At 51.5% G+C, this 20,967-nt stretch overlaps 1 protein-coding gene across 1 annotated transcript in view; it reads left to right on the forward strand.

The window, feature by feature from the left end:
• Positions 1 to 492: 492 nt before the first annotated feature.
• ttc39c (tetratricopeptide repeat domain 39C) overlaps positions 493 to 20,967 on the forward strand; it is a 150,923-nt gene continuing 130,448 nt past the window's right edge. Inside the window, exon 1 of the mRNA XM_085992226.1 lies at positions 493 to 885. Coding sequence (XP_085848352.1) covers positions 731 to 885 — 155 coding nt within the window. The 5' untranslated portion in view covers positions 493 to 730. The remainder of the gene's footprint in view (positions 886 to 20,967) is intronic.

The raw sequence follows: 20,967 nt of genomic DNA on the forward strand, positions 1-20,967 counted from the left end.
TAGAGAATTCCACAGGTTCACCACTCTCTGGGTGAAGAAATTCCTCCTCATCTCTGTCCTAAATGGCTTACCCCTTATCCTTAGACTGTGAGCCCTGGTTCTGGACTCCCCGACCATCGGGAACATCCTTCCTGCATCTAGTCTGGCTAGTCCTGTTAGAATTTTATAAGTTTTAATGAGATCCCCTCTCATTCTTCTAAACTCCAGCGAATATAAGCCCAATCGACTCAATCTCTCCTCATAGGACAGCCTTACGTTGAGATTCGTTGGAACAATGTAAGAGGCTGAGGACGGAGAGATGCTCGTAACCCTCTCTCTGCTCCGAGGACAACAATCCCAGCTCAGTGAAGTCCCTCATCCCTGGATCCATTCTGATCCAACCTGTCCTGTGTTCTCAGCACAGGAGGGGGGGGGAGGAGGAGCTGGCGGCTGATTGGCTGGAGCGGCGCGGAGGGGGCGGGTGAAGGGTCACCGTTGCCATGTCACCGCCTGCGCGTTGCGAGGTGCGCGCTGGACGGGCCGGGCGAAGAGAAGGGGGAGCGCGGACGCGGAAGGGGCAACAGTGAGCGAAGCGAGACCCGGGGCTTTCCGCTTGTTTGTCTGTGAGTGAGTGAGTGAGGAGGCCGAGCCTGATCGCCAGCCGGGCCGGTTTGACTGTAAAGTGTGCCGGCGCCGGCTCTTTGTGGCCCCCGGCCGGGGTCGGCTCGGGTAGGGTAGTGGGGGGTGAGGGATGGATCGCAAGCGGCTGGAGACGGCGGGCTCCTGCTCCGGCTCGGGGGCCAACAGCCCCCAGCAGCTCGACGACGCCGAGCTGGCGCTGGCGGGGATCAACATGCTGCTCAACAACGGCTTCAGGGAGTCGGACCAGCTCTTCAAGAAATACAGGTGAGTGAGGTGGCTCGGCGAGCGAGCGCACTCGGGACCGCTCGGCTCAGCTTCGGGACCGCTCGGCTCAGCTTCGGGAACACTCGGGACCGCTCGGCTCAGCTTCGGCTGCACTCGGGCACACTCGGTTCAGCTTCGGCTGCACTCGGGCACACTCGGTTCAGCTTCGGCTGCACTCGGCTCCTCTTCGGGTCCCTTCGGCTGCACTCGGCTCACGTCCGTCTGCTCCACCTCCCATTCATAATTTCTGCTGCTTTCTCCGCGCTGCTCTCTGCACCTTCAGACTTATTTCCCCTCCCCCCCCAGTCACTTTACACCCCTCCTTCACCTTTTAATGATAGCACAGGAGGAGGCTATTCGGCCCATCGTGCCTGTGCCAGCTCTTTGAAAGTGCTCTCCAATTAGTCCCACTCCCCCCTGCTCTTTCACCATAGCCCTGTAATTTTTTTTCCATTTCATGTATATAATACAAACTTTTTTTGCACAGCAGTGGGGCATCCCACTTACTTTGTACAACAAATAATGCTGCAAACAAGGTGAAATTCATTAGCTCTTTTCATTTGTTTTTACTCTCTTTTTACTCAAGACTTTCTAACCCCATCTTAATCTCTTCCTAGTGTACCAGATTTCAATTTGTCCATCGAAGGAGACAGCACAGGAGGAGGCCATTCGGCCCATCGTGCCGGCTTTTTGAAGGAGCTCTCCAATTAGTCCCACTCCTCCTGCTCTTTCCCCGCAGCCCTGCAAATTTCTCTTTATCATAGAAACATAGAAGATAGGAGCAGGAGTAGGCCATTCGGCCCCTCGAGCCCGCTCCGCCATTCAATGAGATCATGGCTGATCATCCAAACTCAGTACCCTGTCCCTGCTTTCTCCCCATATCCCTTGATCCCTTTAGCCTTAAGAAATATATCCGACTCCTTCTTGAATATATTTAATGAATTGGCCTCCACCGCCCTCTGTGGTAGAGAATTCCACAGGGTCACCACTCTCTGGGTGAAGAAATTCCTCCTCATCTCTGTCCTAAATGGCTTACCCCTTATCCTTAGACTTCAAGTATTTATCCAATTCCCCTATGAAAGTTACTACTGAATCTGCTTCCACCGCCCTTTCAGGCAGCGCGTTCCAGATCACAACAACATTGACAGTGGATAGACAATGGCAAGCATTCAAAGATAGAATGGAAGAATTCCAGAACATGTTTATACCGGTTTGGCATAAAAATAAACCTAAAAAGGTGACTCAACCGTGGATAACGAGGGAAATTAGGGACAACATAAAATTTAAAAAAAGGGCATATCAACTGGCAAAAAAAAGCACCAGACCGGAAGATTGGGGGCAGTACAGGATACAGCAAAAGAGGACAAAGGGATTAATCAGGAAGGGGAAAATAGAATACGAAAGTAAACTTGCAGCAAACATAAAGACAGACTGCAAAAGCTTTTATCGGTATATCAGGAGGAAAAGACTGGTAAAATCCCAAGTCGGTCCCTTGCAGTCCGATTCGGGAGAATATATAATGGAGAATAAGGAAATGGCAGACCAATTAAACTCATACTTTGGTTCTGTATTCACAAAGGAGGACACAAATAACCTCCCAGGAATATCGGCAAACATAGGGACTAATGAGAGGGAGGAGCTGACAGAAATTAGTATCTCTAGGGATATGGTGTTGGGTAAGTTGAGGGGACTGAAGGCCGACAAATCCCCGGGGCCTGATAAACTACATCCTAGGGTACTTAAGGAGGTGGCCCTGGAGATAGCAGATGCTCTAAGGATCATCTTCCGGAACTCCATTGACTCGGGAACAGTACCCGTGGATTGGAGGGTAGCTAATGTTACCCCAATATTTAAAAAGGGGGGTAGAGAGAAAGCAGGGAATTATAGACCAGTAAGCCTTACATCGGTTGTGGGCAAAATGCTAGAGTCCATTATTAAGGATAAAATAGCGGAGCACTTGACAAATGGGGAAAGGATCGGACAGAGTCAACATGGATTTACAAAGGGTAAATCGTGTTTGACTAATCTGCTGGAATTTTTTGAGGAAGTAACTGGTAAAATAGATGGGGGAGAGCCAGTGGATGTGGTGTACCTTGACTTCCAGAAAGCCTTCGATAAGGTTCCACACAAAAGATTATCATGCAAAATTAAGGCTCATGGGATTGGGGGCAAAGTATTAACGTGGATAGAGAACTGGCTGGCGGATAGAAAACAGAGAGTTGGAATAAACGGCTCGTTTTCGGAGTGGCAGGCAGTGACCAGCGGGGTGCCGCAAGGATCTGTCCTGGGACCCCAGCTGTTCACAATATATATAAATGATCTGGATCAGGGAATTGGATGCAATATTTCCAAATTCGCTGACGACACTAAACTAGGAGGAGGGGTGGGCTCTGATGAGGATGTCAGGAGGCTACAGTGCGATTTGGACAGGTTGGGGGAATGGGCGGATACGTGGCAGATGCACTATAATGTGGATAAATGCGAGGTTATCCACTTTGGGGGTAAAAACAGGAGGGTAGATTATTATCTAAATGGCAATAGATTGGGAGATGGGGAAGTGCAGAGGGACCTGGGTGTTCTTGTGCACCAGTCACTGAAGGAGAGCATGCAGGTGCAACAGGCGATTAAGAAGGCAAATGGTATGTTGGCCTTCATATCAAGGGGGTTCGAGTATAGGAATAGGGATACCTTACTACAGCTGTACAAGGTGCTGGTGAGACCGCATCTGGAGTATTGTGTACAGTTTTGGTCGCCCCATCTGCGGAAGGATGTTCTTGCCATGGAAAGAGTGCAGCGGCGATTCACCAGGCTGATACCTGGAATGGCGGGAATGACCTACGAGGAGAGATTGAATAGTTTGGGCTTGTACTCACTGGAGTTTAGAAGATTGAGAGGGGATCTCATCGAAACATATAAAATTATGGCAGGCCTGGACAGGCTGAATTCAGAGAGAATGTTTCCAATGGCAGGGGAGCACAGAACCAGGGGCCACAGTCTAAAAATAGCGGGCAAATCATTTAAAACAGAGATGAGGAAGAATTTCTTCACTCAAAGAGTGGTGAGCCTGTGGAATTCCCTGCCACAGAGGGCTGTGAAGGCTAATTCAATAAATATTTTCAAGAGAGAATTGGATATATTTCTGAAGGCTAAGGGGATTAAGGGTTACGGAGAAAAGGCGGGGACAGGGTACTGCACTGGTAAGATCAGCTATGATCTCAGACGAAGATCAGCCATGATCTCATTGAATGGCGGAGCAGGCTCGAAGGGCCGAATGGCCTACTCCTGTTCCTATCTCTATGTTTATTCTATGTTTAACTCACACGGTTAAAATAAATTCTCATCTCTCCTCTGGTTCTTTTGCCAATTACCTTAAAATCTGCGACCTCTGGTTACTGACCCTCCTGCCAGTGGAAACAGTTTCTCATTATTTACTCCATGAAAACCCTTCATAATTCTGAACACCTCTATTAAATCTCCCCTTCTCTAAGAACAACAATCCCAGCTTCTCCATAACTGAAGTCATTCTTTCCTGATACCATTCTCGTAAATCTCCTCTGCACCCGCTCCAAAGCCTTGACATGCTTTCTAAAGTGCGGTGTCCAGAATTGGACACAATACGCCAACTAATCCATCTTCCTTATTTATTGTGTTTTAAAGAAAGATGGTTTTGGTGAAAGTAGTCAATTCATTGTAAAAACTCCCAGTATTTTAAAATGTAAACTGATGGAAGGAAAGAAATTTGCAGGGCTCTGGGGAAAGGGCAGGTGAGTGGGACAAGCTGAAGTGCTCCTGCAGAGAGCCGGCACGGGCTGAATGGCCGCCATCCATGCTGTAACCATTCTATGATTCTAACTTATCTGAACAGGCCATTTTAATTCATGGGTAGGAAAATTAATTCCTATTACTGTAGTCTGTGGTGTTGTAATGGTAAATTTTAAAGGCTGTCTGCATAATGAAGGAAGAGCAGGTTACAGCTTGTATTGACAATTGGTTAAATATTTTGAAGTCAAATTTTTGCATGAAGATGGTTGGAAAAAGATTGCCACTGTTCTGCAAATAACGTACTTAGAGCTGTGACTATGAAGAGATTCTTGCATGCATGTGGAAGCAGAATTTTCTAGGATACATAATAAGCTGAGGATGATGCACCTTGTTGTAGAAAGGATAATTTTAAACCATTCTTGGATTGAGATTTTAAGATGAAACCGGTTTTTAAAGATTCACTGACGTGTTTAGACGACACCCATGCTTTTAAGTAAATACGGTCTGGCGTTCTAAAGTTTTTCATCCATCTAGTCGTGTTGGGGACGTGCCTCTGCTGCTTGGGGAATGTTTTAGTTCAGAGACTAATTGTGTGAAATGCCCTCTTCGGTATGTTGCACTGTTTCGGCGAGAGTTATTTGACAAGCCTTTGACTTTTAAGGTGAGCTGAATGTTGCAGCATACAGCAAAAAAAAAATAAGTTGTACAGAGCACACCTCTAAATGGAAGATTCTGACCATGTTCAGAAATGCTAAGTCCCTAAAAATGAGTGAGTTAGTTGTGACGATTGCATTTGGTGCTTGTAATACCAGTAACTAAAGGTGCATTTATCGACCGTGGCAGCCTTTGAAGCTTCTTTTCTTCTCTTCCTGATTGAGCAGCCAGTTGAAGTGTGCACTGCAGCAATATGGAAATGCAGAAGTGTGGTAGTGGGTCGCATTGCATATAGCAGGCAGTTGCAATACAGTGGAGGGCTAGAATATATTTTGCATGATGTAATCAGCAGCCAGTCACAAGATAGGAATAATGTCAGGTGCTTGGTAAAATCCCTCCATTGACAGCAAGCACAGAGAACTAGTCAGATTGACGTCTCCGAGTTCTTTGTCAGTGACTTGTGTATTAGTCATCCCTACATGTCGTAATATATAATAATTGTGCTTTGCAAGATTATAGGATTTATTACCTGTATGTGTGTTGCAGATTTCCAGATTTATTGTTATTTCTCTTACTTATCGATGCCTTAGTTTGCAAGTGAAAGGTTTTTAAACTGAGGTCCTTGGACCCAAGGGATCTGGGAGAGGGACAGAAGTCTCATTATACATCACCAGTTTGGGTATTTACTGCACTTGCTAGCATGTTAATTCTGTTGCTGTACATATTTTTTTTTAAATCTTAAATTAAAGCATTGCTTTCCTCTTGGATAATTGAAACTTCTTGAAATTGGGACAGCAGGTTGTGTCGATATTTGCAGGGGCTGCCCCCACACAGCAATACGTATAGCAACCTTCTCTCGGTATCCTTCACACCACAGCCCCTTTTGTCATCTCTGCATCTCCAGATAATATTGGCCAGAAATAAGCCCTATGTTCCTAAGTCCAAGCATCCCAAACTGTTCTGTCACCTGAAATCTTGGCGTTTATTGAACACGTGAAAGCTGTTACTTGCCACCAACTCACCTCCTGACTGATCGTCAGCCTGAGGATGTTAGTGCTGAGAAATGGTACATTTTTCCTATTCCCTACACCCAATGCCCTCTTGTCAGTTTTGCTCACTTGTCAGTGCCCTCATTGAGGGTTATAGGTTCAAGCCCTGCCCCAGAGTTTGGATGAATAATTTAGGCTGATACACCAATGTTGGATTATTACATTGAGTGTACAGCACAGAAGCAGGCCATTCGGCCCAACTGGTCTATGCTGGTGTTTATGCTCCACACGAGCCTACTTTGTCTCACACTATCAGCGTTTCTTTCTGTTCCTTTCTCCCTCATGTACTTATCCAGCTTCCCCTGAAATGCATCGATACTATTCGCCTCAACTACTCCATGTGGTAGCGAGTTCCACATTCTCACCACTCTTTGGGTAAAGAATAGGGTTGTTAGAGATGCTTCCTTCAAAGGAGACATCAAACTAAGGCCTTCAACCACAGGAACAGGAGGAGGCCATTCAGCCCCTCGCGTCTGTTCTGCCATTCAGTTAGATCATGGCTGATCTGTATCTCGACTCCATTTACCCGCCTTGGTTCCACATCCCTTAATTACCCTTACCAAGCAACAAATCTATCCATCCCAGTTTTGACATTTTCAATTGATCCCCAGCCTCAGTAGCTTTTTGGGGGAAGAGTGTTTCAGATTTCCACTCCCCTTTGTGTGAAGTGCTTCCTGACGTCACCCCTGAACGGCCCGGCTCTAAATTTAAGTTTATGCACCCTTGTTCTGGACTCCCCCACTAGAGGAAATGGTTTCTCTCTATCGACCCCATCACATCCTTTAAATCATGTTGAACACCTCGATTAGATCACCCCTTAATCCTCTGTACTCCGGGGAATAGAAGCCTGGTCTGTGCAACATGTCCTCATAATTGAAACCGTTTAGTCCCAGTATCATTCTGGTGAATCTGCGCTGCACCCTCTTCAAGACCAATATATCCTCCCTGCGGGGTGGTGCCCAGAACTGACCGCAGTGCTCCAGATGTGGTCTATCCAGAGCTTTATACAACTGTAGCGTAACTTCCACCCCTTGTATTCTAGCCCCCCTTGAGATAAAAGCTAACATCCCATTAGCTAGCTTTTAATGATTTTTGTATCAATATTGCAAAAAAAAAACACTAACTGGGCACTTCACAGGAGCGTTATCAAACAAAATTTGATTCCGAGCCACATACGGAAATAATGGGGCAGATGAACAAAAGCTTGGTCAAAGAGTTAGGTTTTAAGGTGCGTCTTAAAGGAGGAGAGAGCGGTTTAGCGAGGAAATTCCCGAGCTCAGGGCCCAGGCAGCTGAAGGCACGGCCGCCAATGGTGGCGCGATTAAAATCGGGGGATGTGCAAGAGGCCAGAATTAGAGGAGCGCTGAGATCTCAGTGGGTTGTAGGGCCAGAGGAGGTTACAGAGATGGGGAGGGGTGAGGCCTTGGGATTTGAAAATGAGAATTTTAAAATTGAGGCGTTCCTCCCAGGTTGGGTATACTGTAGCCCAGCTTGCTGCAGAATAAAACCCTTGTACTTTGCCCCAGTCTTTCAGCATCCTGTCCTGCTCCAGTGTTACACTTCCCCATTTCCCAGCGTGATGTTAATTGGCGGCGTTTTGATGCGGTTCTTGCACCACGAGGAACCAGATTAAGAGGCCAAGCTCATTACAGGAAGGACTCGTGGATGACCGAGAGGAGAAATGTTGCACAATTATCCTGGATTGATTTTGATCTCTAGTCCCCTTTAATTTTTGTTTGTAATATCCACCATTTTACATTGGGGAAAAACTGGCCCAAAACTAAGATGTGTTTTATTGTGAAGACACTTTTCTAGAAGTAAAATCACATTGAAGACAATCTACAGCACAGGTTTTTAAAAAGTCTGAAAACCAAACTGGAGCTAGACTCTGCCAGCTATTAAGTAGGATCCTGTCAAATTAACTGGTGCGAAGGAGAGCTATTAAGCAAAAGCTGGTGTGTTCTACTTTAATGTGGCACTTGAAGCCTCTTCAGAGCAGTTGAGAGCTGCTATGAAGGTAGATTGTGATGCTGTATGGTGAAACTGAGTAATCAGGCGATAAACTGGAATCAGTGAGCTATGTTGGTCTGCAAGCATGTACAATGCTACAAAAATAATCATACATCATTTTCATGTGGGCTAAAATTATGATCAGAAGGGGTCCTCTGGACTAGTACGAATAACTGGCAAGGCCTTGCTCGCCAACAAACCAGTGGCGCTCTGGAAAAATATTACGCAGAGTTAGTCAGCTGTGGCTCAGTGGGTAGCACTCTCGCCGCTGAGTCAGAAGGTTGTGGGTTCAAGTCCCACTCCAGAGACTTGAGCACAAAAATCTAGGCTGACACTCGAGGGAGTGCTGCACTGTCTGGGGTGCCGTCTTTCGGATGAGATGTTAAACCGAGGCCCCGTCTGCTCTCTCCGGTAGATGTAAAAGATCCCATGGCCACTATTTCGAAGAGCAGGGGAGTTCTCCCCAGTGTCCTGGGGCCAATATTTATCCCTCAATCAACATCATTAAAACAGATTATCTGGTCATTATCACATTGCTGTATGTGGGAGCTTGCTGGGCACAAATTGGCTGCCGCATTTCCTACATTACAACAGTGACTACACACAAAAAGTACTTCATTGGCTGTAAAGTGCTTTGGGATGTCCGGTGGCCACGAAAGGCGCTATAGAAAAGCAAGTCTTTCTTTAGTGCCAACCCATTGTTGTATAGTGAGTTTGCTGTTTACCGTGTAGCATATGAGGTTCTGCATCTGTCTCGTGAGGGTTTGAACTTGCACTTCTCGTATTCACGAATTGGTCAGTAGGCTAGTGTACTCTGCCAAGATTGGAGCCAAACTAACCCGATGAAAGGTTGGAATGAAGTCAGTTGCCTTGTGACAGACTTCTAATTTGACACTTAATAAATTTTAGTGTTCCAAGGCACTGATTGACCAGCCGCCCTGGAATATTAATGGGTTCTACAGGTGGAGGAGCTGAGAATTCATCCCACTCTCTCTTCCGGGTAACCCTGCAAGCCAATTCTGTAGTATTTTAGCCAGTTAATTTGCAGCCTACTCAGAGGGTCTGTCAGCCTTGCTTCTAGCCTGACTGCAGTCGAGCTCTTTGACTTTGTGTCTCTGTCTACAAGAACATAAGAATTAGGAGCAGGAGCCCGCCATTCAGTAAGATAATGGCTGATCTTTGACTTCCACTCCACTTTCCCACCTGATCTCCATATCCCTTGATTCCCCTAGAGGTCAATAATCTATCTATCTCTCAGCCTTGAATAGACTCAACGATTCAGCATCCACAGCCCCCTGGGGTAGAGAATTCCAAAGATTCACAACCCTCTAAGTGAAGAAATTCCTCCTTATCTCAGTCCTAAATGTCTGACCCTTTATCCTGAGACTATGCCCCCTAGTTCTAGACTCTTCAGCCAGGGGGAAACAACCTCTCAGCATCTACCCTAGCGAGCCCTCAGGAAGAGTGCGTTAATTCCGTATTGGGCAGTAGCTCGGTTTGGGGATTCTTTGTATGGTGGTGGGTTTCTACGTATGTGTAATGAAATCTGTATTCGTTCTTGCCTGTATTCGTTTTGCACTCATGTATATTACCCCCCCCCCCGCCACATGGTGTATAGTTTCACTTCCTCTTTCCTGACTAACCTGTATGACTCCTGCGAGCCAGTCAGTGTGTTGAGATGTTAGCTCTGATCTTAGTGATTAAAAGCCAACTTGTTAAAGTCTATAACTTCTAGTTTTGTGCTTATTGAAGGCACATCAATTTTAATCACTAAAGAATACTAGGATGGATCGACTCCTAAAACCAGAGCGTCTGGACTTGGATCCACATTCTGCTGAAGCATCAAATCAATTTGGACACTGGCTCAAATGCTTCGAACTCTTCGCGAGGGCCTCATCCGCTAGCGAGGTAGATAAACTGAGTCTACTGACTACTCGCGTTAATCATCGGATTTATTCGTTCATCTGGGACGCCACCTCTTACACGGAGGCCATCACTATCCTGAAGGCCCAATACCAGAGGCCAGTAAACGAAGTGTACGCCAGACATCTGCTGGCTACACGCAGGCAGCGACCTGAGGAATCAATGGACGATTTCTTACAGGGCCTAAAGGACTTGGTCCGGGACTGTAACTGCAAGGCCGTGACGGCCAACGTGCACTCTGATGAATTGGTCCGCGATTCCTTCATCACGGGCCTCAAATCGAATTATATCCGGCAGAGACTGCTGGAGGAGGAGGTCCTGGACTTTAAAAAGGCAGTGGCCACTGTGCGATCGCTGGACGTGGCCCAGAAAAACTCTGACTCTTATTCTTCCGGCCATGCGGCCCTCACCGCCTCGTGCGTGCCGAGCGGGCCGCCATCTTGGAATCAGCCATCTTCCCCATCCAGGTCTCAGACCAGCTCTACACCGCCGGAGGCCCCACACAGAAGTTCACCCAGGAGTCCTACTACAGCGGCAATGTCTCGAGGCCCGAAATGCTACTTCTGCGGCCAGGCCAAGCACCCCAGACAACGATGCCCAGCGAAGGACGCTACATGCTTCAAATGTAAGAAAAAGGGGCATTTTAGCAAAGTCTGCAGGGGGAATCCGATTTCCAACTCCGTCACCGCCTCGTGCGTGCCGTGCGGGCCGCCATCTTGGGATCCGCCATCTTTTCCCGACTCAACGGCCGCCCAGGGCCCAACAGTGGCTTCGATCACGGTGGATCAATCCAGGCCACACCCGTTGACAAAATCCATGATGGACATACAGGTAAACGGGAATTTAACGAAATGTTTAATTGACTGTGGGAGTACCGAGAGTTTTATCCACCCTAGCCTGGTACGGCGGCACTCATTAACGGTAACCCTTACACGGAGCAGAATTGCTATGGCTGCTAAGCCCCACACTTCGGACATTTTGGGCTACTGTGTGGTAACACTGACTGTAAAAGGCACGGACTACAAGGATTTTAAACTCCTCGTGATGCCAGAACTCTGTGTTAATGTAATCTTGGGCCTGGCCTTCCAGTGCCACCACGAAAGTGTCACGCTAGCATATGGCGGGTCCCAGCCGCCACTCACAGTCTGTGGCCTATCAACCTTAAAAATCAGCCCGCCCTCTTTATTCGCTAATCTCGCTCCGAACTGTAGGCCCATAGCGACCAAAAGTAGACGGTACAGTCTGGAAGACAGACACTTTATCAAGGCGGAAGTGGACAGACTCCTGCGGGAAGGCATTATTGAATGCAGTACCAGTCCGTGGCGTGCCCAAGTAGTCATAGTTAAAAATAGCGAAAAGAAACGGATGGTAATTGACTACAGCCAGACTGTTAATATTTATACCCAGCTGGACGCCTACCCTTTACCCCGCATATCAGAAATGGTCAACCAGATCGCGCAATACCGAGTCTTCTCGACTATCGACCTCAAATCCGCGTATCACCAGCTCCCCATTAGAACGGAGGACCGCCCATACACCGCCTTTGAGGCGAACGGACGCCTCTACCATTTTCTCAGAGTGCCCTTCGGCGTAACAAATGGGGTCTCGGTCTTCCAACGTGAGATGGACCGCATGGTTGACGAGAATAAACTACAAGCTACCTACCCCTATCTGGACAATGTCACTATCTGCGGGCACAACCAGCAAGACCACGATCTAAACCTTGTGAGATTTTTAAAAACTGCCCTAAAGCTGAATCTAACCTACAACGAAGACAAATGTGTCTTCAACATAACCCGTCTCTGTATCCTCGGCTGTGTGGTGGAAGATGGGGTAATGGGACCGGACCCTGACCGATTACGCCCCCTAAAGGAACTGCCCCTGCCACACAATCCCAAAGCTTTAAAAAGGTGCCTGGGATTTTTTTCGTATTATGCCCAATGGGTGCCCAATTACTCTGATAAGGCCCGACCCCTCAGTAAATCGACTTCCTTCCCACTATCCGCTGAAGCTCGGGAGGCTTTCACCAGTATTAAAACAGGACATTGAAAGGGCTGCAGTGTGTGCAGTGGACAAATGCATTCCCTTTCAAGTCGAAAGCGATGCGTCAGACTTTGCCTTAGCTGCGACCCTCAATCGGGCTGGGAGACCTGTGGCCTTCTTCTCCCGAACCCTTCAGGGACCTGAAATCAGGCACTCTTCTGTTGAGAAGGAGGCACAGGCTATAGTGGAGGCAGTGCGGCACTGGAGACACTACCTAGCCGGCAAACGTTTCACCCTGCTCACCGACCAGCGGTCGGTGGCTTTCATGTTTAATAACAAACAAAGGGGGAAAATCAAGAATGACAAAATACTCAGGTGGAGGATCGAACTATCCACGTTCGACTATGATATTATGTACAGGCCGGGAGCCCTTAATGAACCCCCAGACGCCCTATCGCGGGGAATGTGTGCTAGCATTCATACGGACAAATTACAGGGTCTCCACAACGACCTCTGTCACCCAGGGGTCACCCGACTATACCATTTTATAAAGTCCCGCAATCTGCCCCACTCCATCGAGGAGGTCAGGGCAATGACCAGAGCCTGCCGCATCTGTGCGGAATGCAAGCCTCGTTTCTACAGGCTTGACCGTGCACACCTTATCAAAGCCACACGGCCATTCGAGCGCCTAAGTCTGGACTTCAAGGGACCCCTTCCCTCTGACGACCGTAACGTATACTTCCTCAATATCATCGATGAATATTCCCGCTTCCCCTTCGCCATTCCCTGCCCAGACATGACCAGTGCCACGGTCATCAAGTGTCTCGGTAATCTATTCTGCATGTTTGGCATGCCGAACTACATACACAGCGATAGGGGGACGTCATTTATGAGTGACGAACTGCGCCAGTTCTTGCTCTCAAAGGGGATAGCCACTAGCAGAACCACTAGCTACAACCCCCGGGGTAATGGGCAAGTGGAAAGGGAGAATGCTACTGTTTGGAAGGCTGTCACGTTAGCCTTAAAGTCAAAAGGCCTTCCGACCTCCCGCTGGCAGGAAGTCCTCCCAGACGTGCTCCACTCCATAAGGTCTCTGTTATGTACAGCCACTAACGCTACCCCTCACGAAAAGATGTTCGTTTTCCCCCGGAAATCGACCTCGGGCATATCTCTACCCGCGTGGCTGACGTCCCCGGGGACAGTACTATTGTGGAAGCACGTGAGAGGCCATAAAACGGACCCCCTTGTGGAAAAGGTACAGCTCCTCCATGCAAACCCTCAGTACGCCTATATCGAATACTCTGACGGGCGAGAGGACACTGTTTTCATAAAAGACCTCGCTCCCTCGGGGAGCGGAGAGAACGATGAGAGACTACCCGAGGAAGACCTACACAAAGAGACAGGACGCCCAGAGGTATCAATACCCAACTTTAACCTGGAGGACACTGCGGAGGCCCGGACAGCGGAGGAACCAGAATCCACTCCCCTAGAGGCACCCCAACCGGCTTTGCGCCGATCACTGAGAACCGCAAAACCTCCTGACAGATTCACTTATACCAACTTTTAAGAAACATCACCCCGATGGACTAAATCTAAAGAAGGGGTGAATGTAATGAAATCTGTATTCGTTCTTGCCTGTATTCGTTTTGCACTCATGTATATTACCCTCCCCCACACGGTGTATAGTTTCACTTCCTCTTTCCTGACTAACCTGTATGACTCATTCCTGCGAGCCAGTCAGTGTGTTGAGATGTTAGCTCTGATCTTAGACTTTAACAAGTTGGCTTTTAATCACTAACTTCTAGTTTTGTGGTTATTGAAGGTACATCAGTATGTATTGATATAAATGTCAAGTTATCAATTATCTTTTATCTTACGGCAGAACTGCAATGTGCAGGTACTAAAAGTTGTTCAAGTAAGAGTCATTTTGAAACTTCTCTGCTGTGAACTGTTTCAATATGACACTACAGAGAGTCATTACTAATTGACACCCAGCAGTACCTGGGCCAATTTGGTTCATAGAAATTTACGGCACAGAAGGAGACCATTCGGCCCATCGTGTCTGTGCCGGCCGACAGAGCTATCCGGCCGACAGAGCTATCCAGCCTAATCCCATTTTCCAGCTCTTGGTCCGTAGCCCTGTAGGTTACGGCACTTCAAGTGCCTAGCCAAGTACTTTTTAAATGCGATGAGGGTTTCTGCCTCTCCCACCCTTTCAGGCAGTGAGTTCCAGACCCCCCACCACCCTCTGGATGAACAAAGCTCTCCTCAACTCCCCTCTAATCCTTCCACCAATTACTTTAAATCTCTGCCCCCTGGTTATTGACCTCTCTGCTAAGGGAAATAGATCCTTCCTATCCACTCCATCTAGGCCCCTCATAATTTTATACACCTCAATCAAGTCTGTTCCAAAGAAAACAACCCCAGCCTCTCCCATCTTTCCTCATAGCTAAAATTCTCCAGTCCTGGCGACATCCTTGTAAATCTCCTCTGTACCCTCTCTAGTTCAGTCACATCCTTCCTGTAATGTTGGGACCAGAACTGTACGCAGTACTCTAGCTGTGGCCTAACTAGTGTTTTATACAGTTCAAGCTTAACATTCCTGCTCTTATATTCTATGCCTCAGCTAAAAAAGGAAAGTATTCCATATGCCTTCTTAACCACCTTATCTACCTGTCCTACCTTCAGGGGTCTGTGGACATGCACTCACTCCAAGGTCCCTCTGTTCCTCTACACTTCTCATTATCTTGTGGCACAAATGCAATGTGCAGGTACTAAAGTTGTTCGAGTAAGTCATTCTGAAACTGCTCTGCTGTGAACAGTTTCAATATGACATTACAGCGTCTCATTACTAATTGACACTCAGCTGTACTTGGGCCAGTTCAGTTAGGTAGGATACATTGAGGTTGTCTGTATAATGAAACAAATTTGAGCAGTACATGGACTGCACACATGTAACACAAGGATAAATGGCCAGATATCTCTTGCAACTTTGCTGTGCGCTTCCAGTACAGTATTTTAAAGTTAGTGTCCCCAGTTTTTAAATGAAAGTACAATAGATGAGGCTCTGACATCTTTAGCACTATTTTTGCAGTGATCTCCACCATTTGCCTCTTGCCAGCTACTGAATTGGAAATAAAAAACAGAAAATGCTGGAGATACTCAGCAGGTCAGGCAGCATCTGCGGAGAGAGAAACAGAGTTAACGTTTCAGGTCGATGACTTTTCGTCCAAACGGGAAAAGGTTTAGGATGAAACAGGTTTTAAGCAAGTACAGAGGCAGGGAAGGAGGGGAGGGGTGGGAAGAACAAAAGGGAAGGTCTGTGATGGTGTAAGGCGGTAGAGATTAAATGACAAAAGGTATGATGGTAAAGAAACAAAAGATGGGTTTAGAGGGGGTGTAAATGGGAATGGCAGAATCATCCGCAACGGCTACTGTCGAAGAAATGGGGGTGGAGGTTATGATCTGAAATGATTGAACTCTATGTTGAGTCCAGAAGGCTGTAAAGCGCCTAATCGAAAGATGAGGTGCTGTTCCTCGAGCTTACTTTTGAGCTTCATTGGTACAGTGTAAGAGGCCGAGGACAGAGATGTCAGAGTGGGAATGGAGCGGAGAATTAAAGTGACAGGCGACCGGAAGCTCAGGGTCACGCTTGCGGACTGAATTGGAACTGAGGTGTTGACTGGGAGTTGATGTGACTACACAAACGGCATGTTCTTACAGTGAGCTGCTACTGTGAAGTCTTGCTAGCCTTGCACTTAATTTGCAATACTCGCCCGCACTTTTAAGCAGCTGGGTGAGCAAGTGGAATTTGGAAAGTAGAATCTTCTTAATTGATGAACTGTTTGAAGAAAATTTTCTTTAAAAAATGTTACTGCTAGTTGTTGTCCATCTTAGTAACTGAAAAATACTGTCGAGCCTTCACTCTCTCCCTATTATTCCATTTTCTCTCCATGTGTCAGCTGTGGCTCAGTTGGTAGCACCCTCTCCTCTGAGTCAGCAGTTTAAGCCCCACTCCAGAGACTTGAGCACAAAAATCTAGGCTGACACTCCAGCGCCAGTACTGAGGGAGTGCTGCACTGTCGGATGTGCTGTCTTTCGGATGAGACGTTAAAACCAAGGTCCCGTCTGCTCTCAGGTGGACGTAAAAGATCCTATGGCACTATTTTGAAAAAGAGCAGGGGAGTTCTCCCTTGTGTCCTGGAGCCAATATTTATCCCTCAATCAACTTAACAGATTATCTGGTCATTATCACATTGCTGTTTGTGGGAGCTTACTGTGCACAAAATGGTTGCTGCGTTTCCTGCATTACAACAGTGACTCCACTTCAAAAGTACTTCATTGGCTGTAAAGCGCTTTGAGACGTCTGGTGGTCGTGAAAGGCGCTGTAGAAATTATGCCAGATGTTGTTTTTGGTTGTATTTATAAAAAAAAAAAAAAAAAAATCTTATTTTAAATCCGATGATTGTGAAAGTTAGTTTCTAGGAACATGGTTGCCCATTCGCTTTGAATCTAATTGTGCTTTCTATATCCATAACTGGATTGTTTTACCCACCCACCCAAAAAACTGACAAATGGCAAGAAAGAACAAATTATATTTCTCACATTATTCACCTGAACTCTAATTTATAGTTTTTACTTCTAATAATAGCTATGGGGATAAGACAAAGAGACTTTCAAATGTGTTAAGTAAAAATAATGGGCTAGAGTCTGGAGTGTGCAGCATGCACGATGTGGACCTTAATGCGTGTATGTAGTATACGAAGGTTGCACAGCTTCGGAGTCAACTGGACGCACGACACAACGTCCGGGAGTGAGAAACCTTTCTGGAGCAGACGTTCCAGAGAATGGTCACCCTACAGACCGTTGGGCGTGCAGCATCTGTCCAGGGAAACTGGATGATCGTCGGCAGGCAGGGCAGGAAGGGACAAGTGAGGGTAGAAAGGGGAGCACCTGTGGAGCTGAATTTGTCTAATAGATGTATCTGTTTAGGTACTGGTGATGTGGACAAAAAGGGTGACAGAGGAGGGTAAGCATGAGCTACTACAGGGCAATGAGAGTGAGTGGTTACCAATGGGGAAAATCCATACAAACCTTGTGGAAATGGTAAATAGGGCAGTGGGGGAAGATTTAAATTAGTGAAGGAGGTGGCAGGGAAAGTGCACACCAAGTTAAAAAGACCAGCAGGACATACAGACAGGGTGCGGGTGGTTACCTAGATAGGAGTTCTGTACAGAACTGCACATATCATCTATCTATCTATATATATAAATCGGTACTTCTGTCTATCTGTCTATCTGTCATCGCGTGTGCTTATGGGTATGCACTCGAAAGTTACAGGGCGTACCTACGCGCGCGTTACCTCCAAAGAAAGCTTACGCTTCCGAGACGGTTTTAAGCGTATTTACGTTTCGGCCGGGCTAAAATTGCGCCCGCGGTATCCCAAAAACCTTCAACATTCCGCTCATTAGCATCTCATTATCCGCTCATTAGCGACAGAGTGACCTCGAGCTCGACCAATCGTACGCCGGGTTGCTGGCGTGTGCCGCCAGGCCAATCGGTGCGTGTGGGGCCGGGCTTTATCGTTCTGAACCGAGGTGAGTCGCCGCCATCTTGATTCCAAACTTTTCCTTTCTTTTTCCCGCTTTCTGCGTCTTAAAAAAAAACGTTGCTTTTAAAACACAGACTGTTTTTAAAAAAAATGATTTAGAAAGTAATTAACTTATCTAATCTCATTAATTTTCCTACCTTTCCCCGTTTTTCCAGGTAGGCCTAGAAGCCTCGGCGTCTCCTCCGCACCCACGCCCGAGCTAGGCACCTCCCGGCCCCACTCGAAGGCTGGAGGGCCGAGCCTCAGCCCAGCGCCGCCAGGGTGCGCGCGCAGCAGGAGCTGAGACGCGCTGTCTCTCTCTGGCTGGCTGGGGGGGGCGGGGCTTGCTGAGCGTCCAGCGTTACCCTGGCAACCGGGCCCACGTCTCGCACAAGCCGCAATCGGCGCTCTTCACCTCGGGGGGGGGGGGGGGGCGCCCCCCGCCACTCCCTTTCCCCCCGCCTCCTCCCCGCCCTCCCTTCCCCGCCCTCTCCCTCCCTTCCCCGCCCTCTCCCTCCCTTCCCCGCCCTCTCCCTCCCTTCCCCGCCCTCTCCCTCCCTTCCCCGCCCTCTCCCTCCCTTCCCCGCCCTCTCCCTCCCTTCCCCGCCCTCTCCCTCCCTTCCCCGCCCTCTCCCTCCCTTCCCCGCCCTCCCCCCCCCGCCTCCTCCCCGCCTCCTCCCCGCCTCCTCCCCGCCTCCTCCCCGCCCTCCCTTCCCCGCCTTCTCCCTCCCTTCCCCGCCCTCCCTTCCCCGCCCTCCCTTCCCCGCCCTCCCTTCCCCGCCCTCCCTTCCCCGCCCTCCCTTCCCCGCCCTCCCTTCCCCGCCCTCCCTTCCCCGCCCTCCCTTCCCCGCCCTCCCTTCCCCGCCCTCCCTTCCCCGCCCTCCCTTCCCCGCCCTCCCTTCCCCGCCCTCCCTTCCCCCGCCCTCCCTTCCCCGCCCTCCCTTCCCCCGCCCTCCCTTCCCCGCCCTCCCTTCCCCCCCCTCCCTTCCCCCCCTCCCTTCCCCCCTCCCTCCCCCCCCTCCCTCCCCCCCCCTCCCTCCCCCCCTCCCTCCCCCCCCTCCCTTCCCCCCCCTCCCTTCCCCCCCCCTCCCTTCCCCCCCCTCCCTTCCCCCCCCTCCCTTCCCCCCCCTCCCTTTCCCCCCCCCTCCCTTCCCCCCCCCTCCCTTCCCCCCCCCCCTCCCTTCCCCCCCCCCCTCCCTTCCCCCCCCCCTCCCTTCCCCCCCCCCCTCCCTTCCCCCCCCCCCTCCCTTCCCCCCCCCCTCCCTTCCCCCCCCCCCCCTTCCCCCCCCCCCCTCCCTTCCCCCCCCCCCTCCCTTCCCCCCCCCCCTCCCTCCCCCCCCTCCCTTCCCCCCCCCTCCCCCCTCCCTTCCCCCCCCTCCCTTCCCCCCCTCCCTTCCCCCCCCTCCCTTCCCCCCCCTCCCTTCCCCCCCTCCCTTCCCCCCCTCCCTTCCCCCCCCTCCCTTCCCCCCCCTCCCTTCCCCCCCCCTCCCTTCCCCCCCCTCCCTTCCCCCCCCCTCCCTTCCCCCCCCTCCCTTCCCCCCCCTCCCTTCCCCCCCCCTCCCTTCCCCCCCCCTCCCTTCCCCCCCCCTCCCTTCCCCCCCCTCCCTTCCCCCCCCCTCCCTTCCCCCCCCCTCCCTTCCCCCCCCCTCCCTTCCCCCCCCCTCCCTTCCCCCCCCCTCCCTTCCCCCCCCTCCCTTCCCCCCCCCTCCCTTCCCCCCCCCTCCCTTCCCCCCCCTCCCTTCCCCCCCCCTCCCTTCCCCCCCCCTCCCTTCCCCCCCCCCTCCCTTCCCCCCCCCCTCCCTTCCCCCCCCCCTCCCTTCCCCCCCCCCCTCCCTTCCCCCCCCCCTCCCTTCCCCCCCCCTCCCTTCCCCCCCCCTCCCTTCCCCCCCCCTCCCTTCCCCCCCCCTCCCTTCCCCCCCCTCCCTTCCCCCCCCTCCCTTCCCCCCCCTCCCTTCCCCCCCTCCCTTCCCCCCCCTCCCTTCCCCCCCTCCCTTCCCCCCCCTCCCTTCCCCCCCCTCCCTTCCCCCCCTCCCTTCCCCCCCTCCCTTCCCCCCCTCCCTTCCCCCCCTCCCTTCCCCCCCTCCCTTCCCCCCCCTCCCTTCCCCCCCTCCCTTCCCCCCCCTCCCTTCCCCCCCCTCCCTTCCCCCCCCTCCCTTCCCCCCCTCCCTTCCCCCCCCTCCCTTCCCCCCCCCTCCCTTCCCCCCCCTTCCCCCCCTCCCTTCCCCCCCCCTCCCTTCCCCCCCCCCTCCCTTCCCCCCCCCTCCCTTCCCCCCCCCTCCCTTCCCCCCCCCTCCCTTCCCCCCCCCTCCCTTCCCCCCCCTCCCTTCCCCCCCTCCCTTCCCCCCCCTCCCTTCCCCCCCCTCCCTTCCCCCCCCTCCCTTCCCCCCCCCTCCCTTCCCCCCCCCCCCTCCCTTCCCCCCCCCCCTCCCTTCCCCCCCCCTCCCTTCCCCCCCCCCTCCCTTCCCCCCCCCCTCCCTTCCCCCCCCCCTCCCTTCCCCCCCCCTCCCTTCCCCCCCCTCCCTTCCCCCCCCCTCCCTTCCCCCCCCCTCCCTCCCCCCCCCTCCCTTCCCCCCCCCTCCCTTCCCCCCCCCTCCCTTCCCCCCCCCCCTCCCTTCCCCCCCCCTCCCTTCCCCCCCCCTCCCTTCCCCCCCCCCCTCCCTTCCCCCCCCTCCCTTCCCCCCCCCTCCCTTCCCCCCCCCTCCCTTCCCCCCCCCTCCCTTCCCCCCCCCTCCCTTCCCCCCCCCCTCCCTTCCCCCCCCCCCTCCCTTCCCCCCCCCCCCTCCCTTCCCCCCCCCCTCCCTTCCCCCCCCCCTCCCTTCCCCCCCCCCCCTCCCTTCCCCCCCCCCCTCCCTTCCCCCCCCCCCTCCCTTCCCCCCCCCTCCCTTCCCCCCCCCCCTCCCTTCCCCCCCCCTCCCTTCCCCCCCCCCCTCCCTCCCCCCCCCCCTCCCTCCCCCCCCCCCTCCCTTCCCCCCCCCTCCCTTCCCCCCCCCCCTCCCTTCCCCCCCCCTCCCTTCCCCCCCCCTCCCTTCCGCCCCCCCTCCCTTCCCCCCCCTCCCTTCCCCCCCCTCCCTTCCCCCCCTCCCTTCCCCCCCCCTCCCTTCCCCCCCCTCC

This window comes from Somniosus microcephalus, chromosome 7 (genome assembly GCF_052327205.1).
Source record: "Somniosus microcephalus isolate GS21.2 chromosome 7, FLI_Smic_1.0, whole genome shotgun sequence".
Taxonomy (NCBI): domain Eukaryota; kingdom Metazoa; phylum Chordata; class Chondrichthyes; order Squaliformes; family Somniosidae; genus Somniosus; species Somniosus microcephalus.